The sequence below is a fragment of the Podarcis raffonei genome, chromosome 5 (assembly GCF_027172205.1).
Source record: "Podarcis raffonei isolate rPodRaf1 chromosome 5, rPodRaf1.pri, whole genome shotgun sequence".
Taxonomy (NCBI): domain Eukaryota; kingdom Metazoa; phylum Chordata; class Lepidosauria; order Squamata; family Lacertidae; genus Podarcis; species Podarcis raffonei.
Window position 1 is genome coordinate 71,004,244 of NC_070606.1, and position 17,743 is coordinate 71,021,986.

Below are 17,743 nucleotides of genomic sequence, written 5' to 3' on the forward strand. Positions count from 1 at the left end.
GGGAACTTGGGAGTCGAAGGATATCTGGTGTGTGAATCAGGACCTATATGACTGCATCCAGTGACATTTTTAATTAGGAAGAGGTGCACAGACCATCTTGAAAACTTAGAAGAAGTGTTCAATTTTACAACTTTAGAACAACAGCAGGACATTCTTTAGATGGAAACTACCATATTTTTTGCACCATAACACTCACTTTTTTCCTCCTAGAAAGTAAGGGGAAATGTCTGTGCGTGTTATGGAGGAAATGCCTACGGGTGGCATGCCTACGGATTTTCCTTCTCTAAAAACTACATGTGTATTATTGTCGGGTGCGTGTTATAGAGCGAAAAATACGGTACTTTTCCTGCGAGATTAAACCAAGTCCGCTCACCCTCTCAGTGCAGCAGTGGTGCAGGGTGATGGAGGCACTCCATAGGGCCCCCAATGAGGGAGCTCAAGGTCATAGTCTGACCTGGGTAGGCGGCAGGGGATAAGCCCACAGTACCTATCAGGAGCTGGATCCAAGCCTGCTCCCTAGATTGGCCATTGGGGGTGCAGGGAGGTTTCCCTCAGGTCTGCTCTGGGACCATTTAAACAGCCCATACCTGGACCCCCCCCCACCTGGGTTTTCTTCTTGTTGGGCCACAAAAGATCTAGAAAGCTTAGAGGAAGTGCTCGATTTCATAACTTTAGAACAACAACAGCAGCACACAAATTCTTTAGATGGAAACTACTTTTCCCGAGAGGTTAAACCAAAAGCCAGACAAAAGGTGCCTCTTGGTATTATTTAATCCTAATAGCCCTTCCAATTATACTGAGAAGCAAATGGTCTCACTTCCTTCAACGCTGCTCAGGCCTGAATCGAAGCTTCTGCACGTTTCCTTGTTGTTTTAAACCTCTGCTTAATTACGCCACATGGCCTGACACTCTGCAGTTTACTGCTCTGTGAAATTAACTTTGAGTTAAACGCTAATTGCACATCAAAAAGCTTTGTGTGCATATTCACGGGGGGCAAAAAATATGCCCTTTTCCTGTTAGTTTTTAGAGAAAATAGATCTAGCATGGATTTTGGTTCTGATTTCATACCATTGATTTGCAAGAGACAAAATGAAAACAATCCATACTTGAGGGGGTTTCTTTTGTAAATGAAGTGTGTACATGCTTCAGATGCCATAGTTCAGATCGATAAACCTTTCAACCAAACTGTCCCAAGCAAACCTGTGTTTGGGCACCATTTAATAAAGTTACAAGTTACATGTAGGCTGCCACAGGCTAGCTGGTGTCATGTGGGTCAAGGGCTGTGGCGTTTGTGGCTTTGAGGTACATCGGCAAATGGTCGTCTTAAGTGAATGCATTAAAGGAGGGGAGAGGTGTTAGGGAAACCTCTTGTGCTGCAATCCTACACATTTTGCTAGGTGCAAGTTCTATTGAACTCTGAGAGATTCACTTCTGAGGGCCCATCTGCACTATAAATTTCAAAGCAGTATCATACCACTTCAAACAGTCAGGTCTTAGAATCCTAGAATCACAGTTGGAAGGGACTCTGAGAATCATCTAGTCCAACCCCCATCAATGCAGGAATATGCAGCCGTTCCATATGGGGATCAAACTTTCAACCTTAAGAGTTATCAGCACCATGCTCTAACCAACTGAGCCACACACACACACACACACACACACACACACACACACACCAGAATGCTGGGAAATGTAGTTTGTTAAGGATGCTGACCATCTGAGACCCCTGTTCACCTACCAGAGCTATAATTCCCAGAGAAAAATAGCACCATTAAGAAACTATCATTCCTGGGGGGGGATTTTTTGGAGGGAGGGGGAGACATGACTGCTGAAAGTGTTATGATACTGTTTTCAATGTATAATGCAGGTGGGGCCCAGATAGATATGCCCAGAATATCATATTTTTAAAAAGAAAATAACTGTATATATAATGCATCACAAAGGGCAACATCTCTTTTAAGATTATTATTTTTTGTAAACAAGAGTAATTTTAGTTAAGTTGATCAAACTAATATTATTTTCATAAAGTTGCCATTTCAATTCTTTATCCATCAGGTTTGATTTGCCTTTTAGCAAGGCTTAACACAACACCACTTTACCCAAGTTGACTTGCACTCAGTGTCCCTTTATTCACAAAACCTTGGAAACACTGATGAAGTTCACACCTAAAGTGTGAATTCTCCGTCTAACAGTTTTGTATTGCCTCAGTAGTCAGCATTTCCCATAAGGCCGAGAGGGCCTCAAGGCCTGTGTGGGTTTTTGTGTGGAAAGACTGGGCCACAAAGAGGAATGGTGGGCAAATATGCACTCCCTATCTCTTAAACAAAGAGCTTCGATCAAATGCATTTGCATGAAACCCAAGACTTTAGGATCTGCATAAATAGAAGGAGCTTCTCCTCTGGACTTTCCAAAGGAAGCGCTTATCTCCTTTGTGAAAGTGGGAAATGGGTGGGCTACTTTGCATGAGGATGTATACAAAATATGCAAATGAGGAATCTGCTGCATGCAAAAGGCAAACTGGCCAGACAGCTGACAATCTGCATTCACAGGGGAAACCTCATCCCTCTCCACTGGGAGCAATGGGAACGAAACCAACATGTTTGCTTCCCAGGGAGAGTGAAGCAGATCCTGAATATTCATAAAGTGACCATTTAGTCATGGAAGTGTTAATTATTTCCAGCTCATGAAACTATGTGACCTCACCTGCTCCCACAAAGTATATCAAAAGAATCAGATGAAATGAGAGCAGAGTTTGATCCACAAGTTTAGGGCAATGTAGGGAGGAGTGAGAGAAAGAGCGATTCAAAAGACATAAGGGATGGCTGAAGTCTTCCTTTATCAAGTCCCCTCAAAGCACCAATAAAGATCTAAGATCAGTGGACCAAACACAGACAAATAGCCCATGGAAAAGCCAGGCTGTATTTCTATGGCCAATGCTACAACTTAGAAAGAACGTACAAGATTTCGTTCACTGTAACTGGAAAGATTGAATACTATTCAGAAACCTTAGCCCAGAGTTTGCTACGATTCACATTTAGAAAAAGATGGACTACAAAACATTTCAGTGGAGGAAAAACAACCACCCAACAGCAAACACCTGCCACAAATTTGTCTCAAAATAATTTTTACTTTTAAAAAAAAAAACTTCCCCCATTTTTTTAAAAATAAGTTTGATCTTTTATACACACAGACACACATGCTCACACATACATACCCTCACAAAGATGCACTCCCTTATTTTCAAGCAACTTTGTTTACAAGTCATATGTTACAGATCGTTTTGCTATCCTGGATACATCCAAAAGCTGATACGCAAAGTTACTCATGAGAATGTTGATTTCAATAAGAGGAAGAAGCAGAACTACAGTTTAGAATTGCTTTTATGTATATGCTATTTGTCTACAGAACAGGCATCAACATTTGAAAGATATGTTCTATAGGGAAAAGAAAAGGGTGAATTCCTGTTTAGGAACAACAGGCAAACTTTACTCCCCTAGTGCAACAAAAAGTTCTTATATGAGTATTTATTTTATGGCATCTAAATTATTCCTGCTTAAGGATCCTGTTATCAAAGGCAGTAGGGAAATCCCAAACCTGGCAAAAAGAAGACGATTTCAAAAACATATCTTAAACCTTGTGGGATGTTCTGCCAATTGGCTTTGTAAGTTTCCTAAAAGAGAATATACACACAACAAAATGCTGAAATCTTGGGGTGTTTATGCAAAATGTAATTAAAATATCTGGATTTTATGGTGCAGTGACCTTAAATGGGATACATAAAATTTAACTTACAGGTTTCACTGCATCAGAACAATTACAGAGAGCTGCAATTCTATTACTTGCTTGATTTAGCATCTTCTCTGCTTTTTCCATATATTACATCTACTTGCTTTGATAAGGAAATTACATAACAAAAATCAAAACCACATTGAGCTAATGTGTAACAAAACCATTTTAATCACCAATGGCATCTTTTAGCAAAAGAGCATCAGCAAACAGCTACATTTTCCCCCCTTAAAGCACTTAAAGCAGTAATTACCTTAGCTTTTGAGATATGCCTCGAATGTAAGGTAATTTCATGTTTCATTAATAATATTTCCCATGCAGTTCTTATTCTCTTTTTGAAGCACAACACTGGTTGCTAAATAAGATTGAGGAAATCAAGTGTATATTTCCTTTACTTATATTTAAAATTACAGGTGCAACTTTCAGCACACACGAGCAAGATTCTCACAACGATAGATTGCTAATTTTAAAGACAGACGTAGTGGAGAACTCGTAAAAAATAGATTATTGGGTTTTGTTTTGTTTATTGATTATGGAATCCTGCTTCTTCCCTGATTCCCTGCTCTCTTTTTTTGACTACTGCCAAGTCCCCACAGAATAGCTCTCCTTCACTGAAACCACTCAGCAAGTTCAAGCTTCTGTTAACCCCAATAACACGTTCTTCTTACTTAGAAGAGACAACTGAATAGGGATCGGGGGAGAGAACAAGGTTTCCATTACAGAAAATGTTATTCAAGATCCAGACACTAAATGAACTCGCGGCTGCTTTGGGGTGCTACCCAGGCATCACCTGGTAGACTCGACAAGTCTTTTTTTTCTTCTCACTCTTTCTTTCTTTCTTTCTTTCTTTCTTTCTTTAAAAAAAAACTCAATTAACATACACTGCTGGATGAAAGGAAGCCAGTAGGAAATACCTTTTGGTCCCCAAAGTTCTGAAGACTCCAGCAGATGAGCAATGTTAGATCTCAAAACAACAGGGGCACCCTCTGCCTCCACACCCACACCCATCAGCCAGCCTGCCCAGTTTTGCCCACCAAGCCTTTGTCGAGCTTTTAAGATCTTAATCAATCTTAACTCTGACCTCAGGATCACGGGAGGAAGATGGATGAGGAAGTGAATGACCTGTGACCTACTCTTACATTTGTCCTGCCACAGCCATGCTGTTGGAAAATCAGTCTGGAACCTGTTCACAGCCCTCCAAGCTTACTCTTTTATAAGCTTTTGTGGACTTGAGATGGCTTTCTTTCTTCTCTTTAGCTGGCTGCCCAGTTCTATAACAATGCTTTTGGCTCTCTAGATGGTGTTTATTTTCACACAAAAATATTAAAGGGCAAGAATAGTGATTACAAACACCAAATAACCAAACTCAGCCTCTGCACGAGCATCCAAATCCAAAGTCATCTGATTCACCTGTACACTAATAGTTTGGATTCCAAGTAAACATGGCCATTAACAAGTGATTCATAGCAAAGCCTGTGGGCTTAGGGAACAGTGAGAAAAACATTTGTCTTGGAACTGGAAGAAATGTTTTTTTTTTTTTTGCAAGGAAAATACAATCAACAACTGATGAAATGGCTAACAATTTAAGACTGCTTGCTGGATTGTATTTTCTTCCAATGGAACATTTAATGGGAGGGTTTTAAAACACAGGAGATGCAAAAGACAAAAGGTTTCTTTCTTCCTTTTATACATGATCTCATCAGGATTGGTCATTAACTTAAGGTGTGAATAATCAGTTTCCGTAAGTCCAGTAGAGCCGAACAGAGAGTTACCAAGAATTTTCTGTGTCAATGTCACTTTCAACCACCTACTGCTTTTTTTAAAAAATGTGGGGGCCTCCTGAAGTTCCTGCCCCAAAAGATCACAAGTGATTTCTCCCACACAACACTCTGGCTGTCATGTGATTAGATAATAATGTGTGGGTCATTGACTAAGGAGTGTTTTAATTTGGCATCAATCAGGGTTAGCCAATACTGCCCCTAACACCCACTTTAGCAGAATGCAGAGTAATCTCTTTGCAAAGCACAACTTTCTAATTTGGTCCACCTGCTCTCCCACCAGCTAAACCATGCAAAAATAAAATGAAAGAAGTATTGCTTACAAACTAGGAAAAACAGCAATAATTTTAAGAAATCTCTTTCGATGCTAACACATCTCCCTCCCTCCCCCCAAAATCTACTCAGAATGACATCTGCATGTTGGTAACAATTTGTTTGTTCTTGACATGCAAAGGTTTCCAACTTCCTGCCCACTCCAAGAGACAGAATAATTTACTCAAGACATGTGCCTTGTCATCATGCAATTCATTTTTCAATTCTCACTCCAACCTTTCATAATTGTGTTGCTGATAAGATATGCTCATCTCTCCCACCCCCTACCTCTGCTTCCCCCCCACTGACATGAACATATCTGATGGAAGTATGATAGCAAAGGAAAATGTTTGTGCTCAGAGCTGCGTTCCTGCCAACTCTTAATTTCAATGCATAATAATGAACTTCACATTGCCCATAAATGATCATATAAAACCATCTCGGTATGAAATGCTTTGCGGGAGGAAGATGCCATTTTACACCTATTTTACAGAAATCAGTGTTATGTTTTGCTTTTTCCTATACCACATATATTGCACACACACATTTTTTTAAAAAAATCATTACCCTTAACAAAATGCATTTAAAATGAATCAGCCTCGGCATCGCTGGGCCTCATCCGTTTAGCAACATATACAAAGAGGCATTCATTTGGCAAAAAGAGCCATTAGAGACTGATCCTGAACATGCGACTAAGGGGGCAATCAAGTCCATAATCAGTAATAACCTATTTATAAAATCATGATAATGTATAACTAAAAATCACAGGCACCCACAAAGGCGATTTAAATCTCCCCTCCCTTTTCTTTTCTTTAAGATAAGCTGCCTTTTATAAGAACCTTAATCCTTAATTCTGCAGAGAAGGGGGAAAGGAGGGGGGGCAAACAGATGACTTCTTGCATTTCTTAGAGTCTCCTAGCATGCTCCTTTGTAAAGGAAACAATGGAGACTTTCTGAGAAATAAAAATATTTCACAAAAGCAGCCATGTCACGTATTCAAGGATTATTTCGTGAAAAGTTATCAAGTGAGACACTAAAGAGTCATTCCTTAGGGCCCCTGAGAAACAAAAAGAAGCTTCTGTCTTCCGCCATGAAGGAGGAGACAGCTTGTTGCTGCTGTGCCTTTTCTTTTAGCCGGAATAGCAATCTCACGTTTTAAAAAAAGAAAGGAAGAGAAATTGATTCTGCCCCTTTAAACAGCACTGGCTCAGATAACATGGCTTCCATCCTCATTCAAATGTGAATGGGGAGATGCAAGCCAGTTCTAATCTACCCTCTGATAGCAAATGTGCCCTGCCTTCTGCCGATTATGGTGGTGCCATTTGTTCTGTCAGTATTATGCAGTCCTTAGCCCTGCCACCTGGAACTACTGGACTTCCTCATTAGACCCCTTCATCCCATTGCATCCCACAGGGACTGCTAATTACGGGCAGCCTTCCACCGATTCTCATCTCTGATTCAATTATGAACACCAGTCCCTAATGAACTGCACAATGCAGGGGGGCCCTACCTTGGCATTCTCCATTGTGCTCTTCATACCCAGCATTGCACAGGCAGTTGCCAATGGGTACCAGCCATTCACCATCTGCCCCGCAGTACATCTTTGGCACATCCTTCTCTTCGGAATTGTTCACACAAGAGCCGCGAACTTCCACCAGAGAGGACGTGTCTGCCCCGGTGATCGTGTCCGGAAACTGGGCCAGGTTACGGACTGTCAGCGGGCACTTCTTGTAGAAAACGCGGACAGACACTAAGGCAATGCAAGCGCCGACATCTTGGAAAGCCAGATAAAATCCCTTCTTGCTCAGGGGCCCCACGTCGCGGATCTCAGTGTTGAGCTTCATGATCCGGTCTCCAATGTCCACCTGAGTGAAGCTCTCGTCGGCCGCGATGGTGTCAATCTTAGCAAACTGGCTCTCGCGGATAAAGCGCTCCTTATCGTTGCTCGACTCGTAGTAGTAGAGGTTAAAAGTCTCTTTGCAAGTCCCCATGACACCTGGCAAGCTGTTGCAGTCTCTGAGTGTGAACTTGATTTCAATATAAACCCTCTGAGCCCCTTCGCGGGGAATCCAATCAGTTCGTAACCAGTTGTTCTGACTGGACTCCATCACGTTGCAGACTTGATAAGTGCGGATCGGAGTGTTTTTCTCATCCATAATACTCACTTCCTCCCACTGTGAAGAACCAAAAGGGACAAACGTGAGACGGGAAGAGTGTGAAAAGCATAATCAAACCTTGCTACCGCCAGATAAATTAATTCCTCTCTCCCCCAATTGGCTTCCTTTATTTCTCTTTATACCGGAAGCCATTAAAAAAATCAGAACATACAGGGTGCTTCAAACACATGAGCAAAAATAAAGCCATATACTGAAAAGGAAATCAGGTTTTAATAGCAGCCTAATTGAAGACCTCAGGAAAGTGATATTTTCCAAAGAAAAACGGATATATGCTAGCTTGTAATCAACCTTAATATACCATGATCTGAATGAACCCTCGTAAACTGGGAGTCTTATAAAACCCAAACACTGTGCAACCTTAACAGGTATTCTACTCTGCATATAAATGTTGATTTATTTTTTTAAAGCAAGATACAAAGATATAAGGTGTCAACCCTATACATATTTACCTGGGAACAAGCCCAAATATGTCTTACTTCTGAGGAATTAAGAATGGGATTGCACTATAAGAAACTTGTTGCATGCAACATGAGTGGCAAAACAGGAAACGAGAACAAGATCGGCTCAATATCTATGCAGGATATTGCAATACTATCTGGTGACTATGATAAAACAACAACGCATATATGGAAAGGAAAGAAAGGCTGCAGCTCTGTGGCAAAACACCTCTGCATTCAGGTCCCCAGGCTCAATTTCTGGCATCTCTAGGTAGGGCTAGGAAAAGACCCCTCCCTAAATCCCTGAAGAGACACTGTAAATCAGTGCAGACAACACAGAACTCAATGTACCAATGGTCTAACTTGGTGCAAAGCAGTTTCCCCTGTTCCTCCTCTCTCAGTCATCCTTACAGCAACCCCTGAAATATAGAGCAGAATCATTATGTTACAGATGTAGAAGGGAGAGACCCTGGCTGTGGCTGAGAGAATAGCAGCTTGCCTAAGCCACCTAGTGATGTTATAGCAGAGGAGAATCCACAATTCCATTAACTACAACTCCCAGCTATTACACTACAACCGCTTACTGATCCTCTCTCACTTTCCAGAACTACTCATAATGCCCAGCTCCAGCCCTATTCAACCACCTTCAGCCATCAGCAAATACCTATTACGTCCATTGCACAGACTAACTCAACCTTCACATGCTTGGTCCCCTGCAGTAATTTTGGACTACAACCCCCATCAGGCGCAGTCAGCATAGCCATGCTGGTGGGCTGATGGGAGTTGTAATCCAAACTATCTGCAGGACACCAGATTGGCAAAAGCTGAGCTATCTGAAGTTCTCAATCCATAAAATATAATATATTTGTGTGTATATATCATTTGCTTCTCTGTATTTATATTCTGAGGTAAACGTAAAACAGCAAAGGGCCCCTGGGTAAGTCCAGTCAAAGGCAACTATGGGGTGCGGTGCTCATCCCTACAGGCCAAGGGAGCCAGTGTTTGTCCACAGAAAGCTTTCCGGGTCATGTGGCCAGCATGACTAAACCACTTCTGGTGCAACGGGACACCATGATGAGTGTCAGAGCGCATGGAAATGCTATTAACCTTCCTGCCACCTATTTATCTACTTGCACTGGTGTGCTTTCAAACTGCTAGGTTGGCAGGAGCTGGGACAGAGCAACGGGCACTCACTCCGTCACACAGATTCCAACCACTGACCTTCCAATTAGCAAGCCCAAGAGGCTCAGTGGTTTAGACCACAGCGCCACTTGCTTTTCTATCTCTATAGTCACCACCTTGGAGCGATTGCAGTGAAATGCAAGCATACCTATATTTTTTCTGGCTTGCACCCGCTGGTTCCATTTCAAGCATTCTGGCTTAAGGCACCTCAGGACAACATAATTTTACATTCTTAAACTCTAATAGCAACAATGGAGCAACAGACCATGCCTCACAAACCTGCATTGCCTAACTGAAAGGTGAGCTTTCTTCTTAAATTCTGGACTGGTTTTTTAAAAAAATTAGAATGCCAAACGTGATAATAACCACCCCACAGAAAAATGAAACTTTGATTAAGAATGAATTAGATTCTGTATTATCAAGCTGCATTCCGGCAGGAGTGTGATGAACATATCATAAAAGAAAAGGAGAGTGGAAGTGGTCAATAAGAGCTTTGAACATTGTTAAATGAGATTATGTTAATCACATGATACAGAAAAGAAAGCTACTGCTGAGGCCTTTTCTGTCTCTTCTTTTTGAGAAAGGAGCACCGTTCTGCTGAATTAAGGTTCAAAGGGTGGGAAGGACCTTTTTTTCATTTATGCAAAATAATAGCTAAATTCTAAGGTTCCAGCTTATACAATGAAGCATGCAGGGAGCGGAGGGTGGGGGGAAAATGGAACAGTTAGAATCCACCTTCCTGGCAATCAGGTATTAAACATGCTCTGCTAAATGGACACTGTAGGACCCAGCCTACAACTCTAATGCATCCTGTACATTTCCATTGATGTTTGTAACCATTCTGGTCCTGTTTAGGTTAAAAAGAACCTAGTTTGATAGCTGGGTCAGTTTATAGATCTCTGGCCGTCACCAGAGTCAAAAGGATCGTATCAGACTTATTGCCTAGAGAAGATGGTTGCAAATCCACACACACACCTCTTTAAAAAAAGGAAAGAGGGAAATAAATCAATAACCAGGGGAAAACTGGAAAGACATTTATCAATGTAAAATGCTAACATGATGTAAGCAACAGAGTTCTCTAATTTACAACTGCCATGAAATGAGCATTGTGTTACAGTCCTGCCCTTTATGATCCACCACTTTCCATGTTATCAGCCTATAGTCTGTGCAGGGGCGAGGGAAGGAAGAGGAGAGGGAAATAAGAATTGTCCATGGGATTTCCTTTTTGCCTCTTTGCACAAAAGAAGTTTGGCTCCAAAGCCTATTGAAGTCTATGAAAGGAACATGGCTGCATTCAGTAGCTCCTTGCTGCTAAAACCCTTCTGACTTTCTCCCTTTTGGTTTTTGTTTGACAAGAGGTGTTTGTTTATTTATAGACATTTGCCTCAATATATTTGAGGCAAATGGCCCAATACTATAAATGCCCCCCCCCCACATTTCCAACCGTTATAAATTTGAAACGTTAAATGTGTTGTCAAAAACAAACACTTCCTCTCTTTTTTTCCATTTCAGCTTTCTAAACCAACTCTTCCCATGGTTTAATAATCCCACAGTAAAAGCATTCCAGACCCAGGATTTCCTTTCAACTGTGAATTTTAAAGGTAAATCATTAATTAAATTTATAATGTAACACATTCATTCCTCTAGGGCTACTATAGATTTAGTAATAGCGCTATTCACTGGTAAAGTGGCCTATTTTTATCTCCAACGTCTCATATTAACACATAAAATACTTCACACTTCAGGAATGACCTGTTCTGGATCCATAAAAAGAGGGCGGAGCCAAGGGCTTTGCAACGTACAGTGAGCTTATACACAGTATAAAATGAAGGCCGTGCTGACCTGTGAAGGCTCTATACCTTTGGGTGTTCTCGAAGGCAGAGGGAGGGAGAAGTGTTACTTTTCCCAGCGCTTTGAAACAAATCTGCAGCATATGCAGCTATACGAAAGCACTTTCAAGGCACTCCTGCAGACAGACTTGAAGACAAGACTAAGCCCTCTTGATTTTTCCCCACTGCCAACGTGAAAAGGCAGCACACAGAGACATGGATTTATTGAAACTAGTCCTCTTTACCTTTGAACGCAAGTCACAGATACATATACACACACAAACACCTTGAAAATTAATATAGGGACATCCTCTGCCAATCAGTCACAATTACTGACTTCTTCAAAATGGCGATATTTGAATCTACAGAAGGGATGCCCCATGGGTGCACAGAAAGAAAGACTAATTCATTGACCTTTCCAGGGTATAGGATTAACTGAGATGCCTGACTCTCACCCAGATAAAGCTGTACCTTTCCCCACTGTCAAAGATGAGGGCAATTGCCGGCAATCAACAGTGAATGTGTGCTGTCTGCACCGCCAGAGGCCTGTCAATCATTCCCCTTTTCTAGGGCTGGGGGAGGCAGGCAGGGAATGGTTCCAGGGACAGCACAGTATGCACAGGCAGAGCAAAACCTGACTGCAGTCAAGTTCGGGCAGAGCAACAATGGGAGCAGGACAATACTCCATTTTCCCATGATAGGGCTAATTCAGAGCTTATGCATAATGCATCGCTACATAAACAGCCTCGCATTCCTTCCATTTGTCACCATCCTCCCCTCCCACCACCTTTCTTCTTCTTTTTAATTACAGGACTGACGGACGTCCAACTACAGTATATTTCATTAGCCCATTGAAGGAATTTGCCTTCCTGTTTATTATATAACTGGCAATCTTTCCAAACTTTAGTGCTTTTTTTAATTATTTGGACTTAGTTAGGCATCAATTGTTTGCCTCTAAGTGCAGCAAGAAGAGGTTTCCATTTAATTTTAAAGGGATTTGAGCATATTTGAATGGAAATACCATGTGCATTGTTTCTCTCTCTCTCCCCCCCCCCCAAAATTGCTCTTAATATTCACCCTGCATATGTGGCAGTGAAAATAAGGTGGCGGTTTCTATCTGCATCTCTCCCCACCCCCAGTAATTAATAAAAATTCCTGATCCCATGGCATGCTGGGGACACAGTACCTACGGTAAGAATCAGGGTCTACTCAGCAATTCTTCAGCAGACTAAGTGACTGCATGGTATTTGTCTACAAATCCTTTGCTAAATTAAGAGTGAACGTCTGCACAGAGTCCTGGCTAAGCCGAGATTCCGTTCTCTCCCAGAGTCCAGATCTGCAAATGTGTTAAACATTCACCATTCGGCAATGGATTAAGAAGAAGCTTTTGCTCTGCTTTGCTTTATACACTGCACTGCTGTCCCCCCAAAAGCAGAGGTTTTGATTTTGATTTTTTTTTTAAACGAAGGAAAGAAACCTCGTGGACTAGAATATCTAATCTATTAAGGTAGCATCACACCTTTTGAATTGTCCTAAACTGACTCAAATCCTGTTCACCTGCTGTCTGGGAACTGGATAGTGGTCACCCTAAATCAGGGCTTGGGAACAATGGACCCTCCAGAAGGTGTTGGACAACAAAACCCATTTGCCATCATCCATGCTGGCTGAGTCTAATGGGATTTAGAGCCCAGCAACATCCAGATGGCCACAGGTTCCCCATCCCTGCTCTCAATGTAACTCCACTTCTTTGGAAGAAGCAAGTGTAGACATTTATTGTATCTAAGGCCACAATCCTATGCAAACTTACCTTGGAGTAAGCCTCACTGAACCCTCAGATACTTGCACCCGAGTGAGCCTGCATAGATGCCTTGCAAGGAAATAAACCTCACTGAACTATACTTTGGGATAAATATTCTTAGGGTTGGGTTGTAAATATGCGTTCTTTGATCAGATTCTGAAAGTCTCTTTCCACTCTCTACGGTTTCCTTCTTGACAGAGCTATGCATTGGGAGTATAAGGTTTCTCCAACAAAGTAATTCACATCACAGGCTATGGAAGAAATGTGACCTTCTCCCCACAATCAACAATAATCGAGCCATTAGGATTCACCAGAAACGTACTAATCATTCCATTTTACCTAGATGATCAGATAGGGATGCAGAACTTACCCCTCCTTCCAACGGGCTTGCTATCCACCCAAGTTCACCCTGAACAGATCTGGAATCCAATAAGGTAACTGCAAGAAGGGGGAAACAAACATAAATGACAAGTTACACTTACTGAAACTCAGGCGAAGTTTTCAGAAAAAAATTACCTGACTATTTCCAAATGTGAAGAGAAAGATCCTCACTCAGACAAGATTTATATCAACACTTTGTTTTTTAACCAGTCACACCAGTGGTCATGGACTACTTTCAATCAGAGATCAATATTTATTCAAACGTTGTGGCCGTGATCCAGTAAAAAAGTTACATTAATCAGAAATGAGCCCCTTAGTCAGATCCCTGCCCAAATACTTCATAATCATCTTTACTCACATACTCGGGAGTAAGCACCACTGTGTTTAGACTTACTGCTAGCTCTCATGGAGGAAGTTAATGAGTGGTTCATTTGTGTGGTTCAGTTATGTGTGGTTAATTTGTTAATTAATTTGTTAATTAAATGCAACTAACTCTTTTATGGATCACTGAATTTCCACAGTGGTGAATGTGATACACACATCACGGTAACCTTTACAACACTCCTACAGGGCAAGACAGATCTAGTATTCCCATTCTGCACCTACTGCCATAGTGCCTTCCTAGTGCAAAGGTATCCCATGTGGTATGGCCATGACTATTGGCCATACTGGCTGGGGCTGAAGGAAGTGGGAATCCAACAACTTCTGGAGGGAACCCCATTGACCCTATCCTAGAGTCACCTCTTGACTGATAGCTCAGTTGACAGACTCTTAATCTCTGGGTCCTGGGTTCGAGCCCCACACTGAGCAAAAATATTCCTGCATTGCAGAAGGTTGGAACAGATGGCCCTTGGGTTCCTTTACAATTCTATGAATTGAGAACCTCCATGCTCACAGCTCATTCTCTGAGCTACGCCCCACAACTGTACAAAAGGTGTTGCAAGGCCAACGGCCTGGCGAGTAAACACTTAAAGAAATCAAGTAAAAATAAAAAAACTTACTACTGATAAGCAATGCTTCTATTTAGCCCTCTCATTTATATGCAGCACAATCCTATCTGCACTGAATCAGAAGCCCCACTGTGTTCCATGGGGTTTATTCCCATGTAGATGTGCCACTGGTTTTAGCCATGCAGAACAGCCTTGTGAAGAAAGTAGCACTGTCGTCTTCAGGGGACTTTATTGCTCACAAAGAGCTAAGGATTTACAAAGCTGAGGAACAGTGAAAAGACAGGCTTATATATACCTGTGGTGGAAAATGGGGTACGTAACATGTAGACACTCCAATAATAAGTATCATGAAAGTAATTTCATTTGTCTTGTAATAAATGTCCTTGTTTACACCCTCCATCATGAATTGCACATCTCTTAGGGGTATGTCGGTGAAGCAGGTGGAGCACACAGCTTGACATATAGTGTAATCCAAATTGGTGTATCACTGCCACCGTAAACACTGAACCCAATATGTTTTGTTACCACCTTCTGGGTGTTTAATGACACTTGCAAGAAAAAAACAGGTGTATTTTCCTTTTAATCCACCTTCCAGGGTAATATTTCTAGGAGTAAGAGATTGGATGCATTGAGTGAGGAGGGAGTATTAATTCTGTAGGAAACAAAAAAAAAAAAAAGGTTGGGGGGGGGAGAGAACCTAAGTGTGTACTAAGGCCCACCACTGCATTCTTTGTACCTCCTAAGCCTCTTGTTAAAGATGGAGTAAGAGGTGGGGACATGAAAAATGGCTCCCCTGGTACAGATTTAACTTAAAGACACTGAGACATTCAATGAAATCTCAGCCCCTCAGTTCCTCTCCCCCCCTCCAGCCTTTCCCATAGTGAGGCTACAAAAACCACAAGTTCTAAATAAATCATAAATAAGGGTTTCAAACTACAACAAACAAATGCAACATCCTTTCTGACTGGAATGGTTATATTTTATTTAGTTTGTTGTTGTTTTTAAGCCAATGATGATCATTTGCAAATTCTGCACACATTGCCTCTTCTCCCTTTGGAAGATCAAAAAGAACCAACCAAAAACTATTTTAAGAGAGACAGAGAAAGAGACAAAGCCTTCTCAGATTGGTCCAGCGCTCCTGCACCAGAGAGGACAAGGCTTTTCCATCCATTGGAATGAACGGAAAACAAGACCAGGAAAAGAGTAAAGTGGGAAGACAGTGTGGCTGAGTTGCTGATGGCAAAGAAAATGATGAAAAAGAAGGGAGAAGGGGGGGCAGAGCATTGCATTTTTAAAAAATGCAAGAGTGTAGGGATATCTCAGGCACAGGCAAATCCATCTGCAAAATGCTTTGCCTCTTGGTTTCAAGTTTAAACTGCACATTGCCTGCATCTGTGTTCTTCTGTACCAGGTGATTTCCAGGCCTCTGACATTATACCATGGCCAGGTTTGCCCTAGGAGTTGTAGGAGCCAAATCGCGAGCAGATGGACACACACGGGCATCACTCTCTCACACACACTCACAAACAGGGAGCAGCGCAGACAAACACACCCCTTCTTGTCGAGCTGGTTTAGGAACGTGCAGGCCACCTGGATGCATGCAAAGCCAGACAGGTACTCCAGGAAACTGTGTGTGTGTGTGAGAGAGAGAGAGAGAGAGAGAGAGAGAGAGAGAGAGAGTGTGTGTAAGCGCGCGCGTGTCCCGGGTTACGTAACATCAGTCTTATGAACACCAAGATCTTTAGGCTTCCTTCCTCATCATCTTTCCAAGACGAAGACTAATAACAACAACAATGCCCAGTTCGTACACCCTCCGCGGAATGCAGCAAGCCAGGAGGTGCAAGAGGGCGCGCGGACAGAGCAGGGAGCGAGGCTTGCTTTGAACTTTAGGGCTCTAACCTAGATTTTACAGGGGTGTAAAAAGGGAAGAATCTGGCCCCGTCCGCAAAATAAAAAGGGCCTTTTTTCCTGGCGTGGTGGCTGGTCCCGCGGCGTGACTTGCGAGCAGGTCGGCTCCAGGCATCTCGGAAAATCCAGGTCAAGCTCCCACGCGCTTTTGCGCCGCGCGCGCCGGGACGTCGCGTCTGCGGCAAACGCAGCTCCCCAGCAAGGCGAGGATCCGAGGCGGTCCCAGTCCACCCCGCCGCCGCCGCCGCTCCAAACTTCCACCTCTCGCCGTCCAGGGGGCGACGCGATGGTGCCGGCGGACGTGGGGAGTCTGGCTGCGGGGCGAAGCTCCGGCAAAAGGAAGCAGGACGGGTGGGTAGGTGGGTGGAGAAGCACCCTGACGACGCTTCCCCTTCGGCTGTCCAGCCTCGCTTGGCACGGAGGGAGGGAGCCCAGCCGGGAGATCGTCCTTCGGTCCGTCCGGAAGGAGGCGCCTGGGTCGAACTTTCTCCTGGCCGCACAAGTTGCCCACAAGCGCGTCCTGCAAAGCGCGCGCGCTGCCGGCCGCTCACGGTCCCTACCGCTGGAAGACGGTGTTGCGGGGAAGCACCCCAAACCCCGGAGATAAAGAGGAGATGGATGGAGCCTCGGATCGGCCCGGGGTACCAACCACCACCAACCCCCGTCGCTTTTTAAATTTTATTTTCCCACTCACCTTCGTTGGCTGGATATACCCGAGAGCCGGTAACCCCCTCGCAAATCCCAAAGAGAAGCGGCAAGACGGTGAAGAAATATACAATCCCAGCCATGGTTTTTTGGTGCCAGCGCTGCTCCGGTCTCCTCTATCCCAGTGGAATAAATGCTTAAATTGGGAGTGCAGCAGGCTGTAGACATTGCCAAGGGGGCGGGGGAGGGACCGTGACGTACAGCCGTCCATCAAGCCCGCCCGCCTGTCGGAGGCGCTGCTCGGGAAGAAAGCCCCGCCCCGTCCCCCTCGCCGCCCCGCCCCGTCCCAAGCCGCGCCTCCTTCCCGCCCGTCGCCTCCTTGTCCAACGGGGCGAAAGTGTCTGAGCGGCGACGGATCCTCTCTCTTCCAGGCTCGCCTTTCCCCGACCACAGGCATCGCCATCCCCGCCGTCCTGCTGAAGAATCCCTCCGAGCCGGGCAGGGAAACGCTGCTCCGTGTTCGTTACTTCACACACACAAACGCCCGGCACGCGTCAGTA

General features: G+C 43.5%; 1 protein-coding gene across 1 annotated transcript in view; it reads right to left on the reverse strand.

Annotated features, from left to right (window-relative positions):
• Positions 1 to 17,386, reverse strand: part of EPHA4 (EPH receptor A4) — a 155,289-nt gene extending 137,903 nt beyond the window's left edge. Inside the window, exons 1-3 of the mRNA XM_053390006.1 lie at positions 17,233 to 17,386; positions 13,670 to 13,737; positions 7,387 to 8,050 (exon numbers count right to left, since the gene is read on the reverse strand). Coding sequence (XP_053245981.1) covers positions 7,387 to 8,050; positions 13,670 to 13,737; positions 17,233 to 17,326 — 826 coding nt within the window. The 5' untranslated portion in view covers positions 17,327 to 17,386. The remainder of the gene's footprint in view (positions 1 to 7,386; positions 8,051 to 13,669; positions 13,738 to 17,232) is intronic.
• Between the last annotated feature and the right edge of the window lie 357 nt (positions 17,387 to 17,743).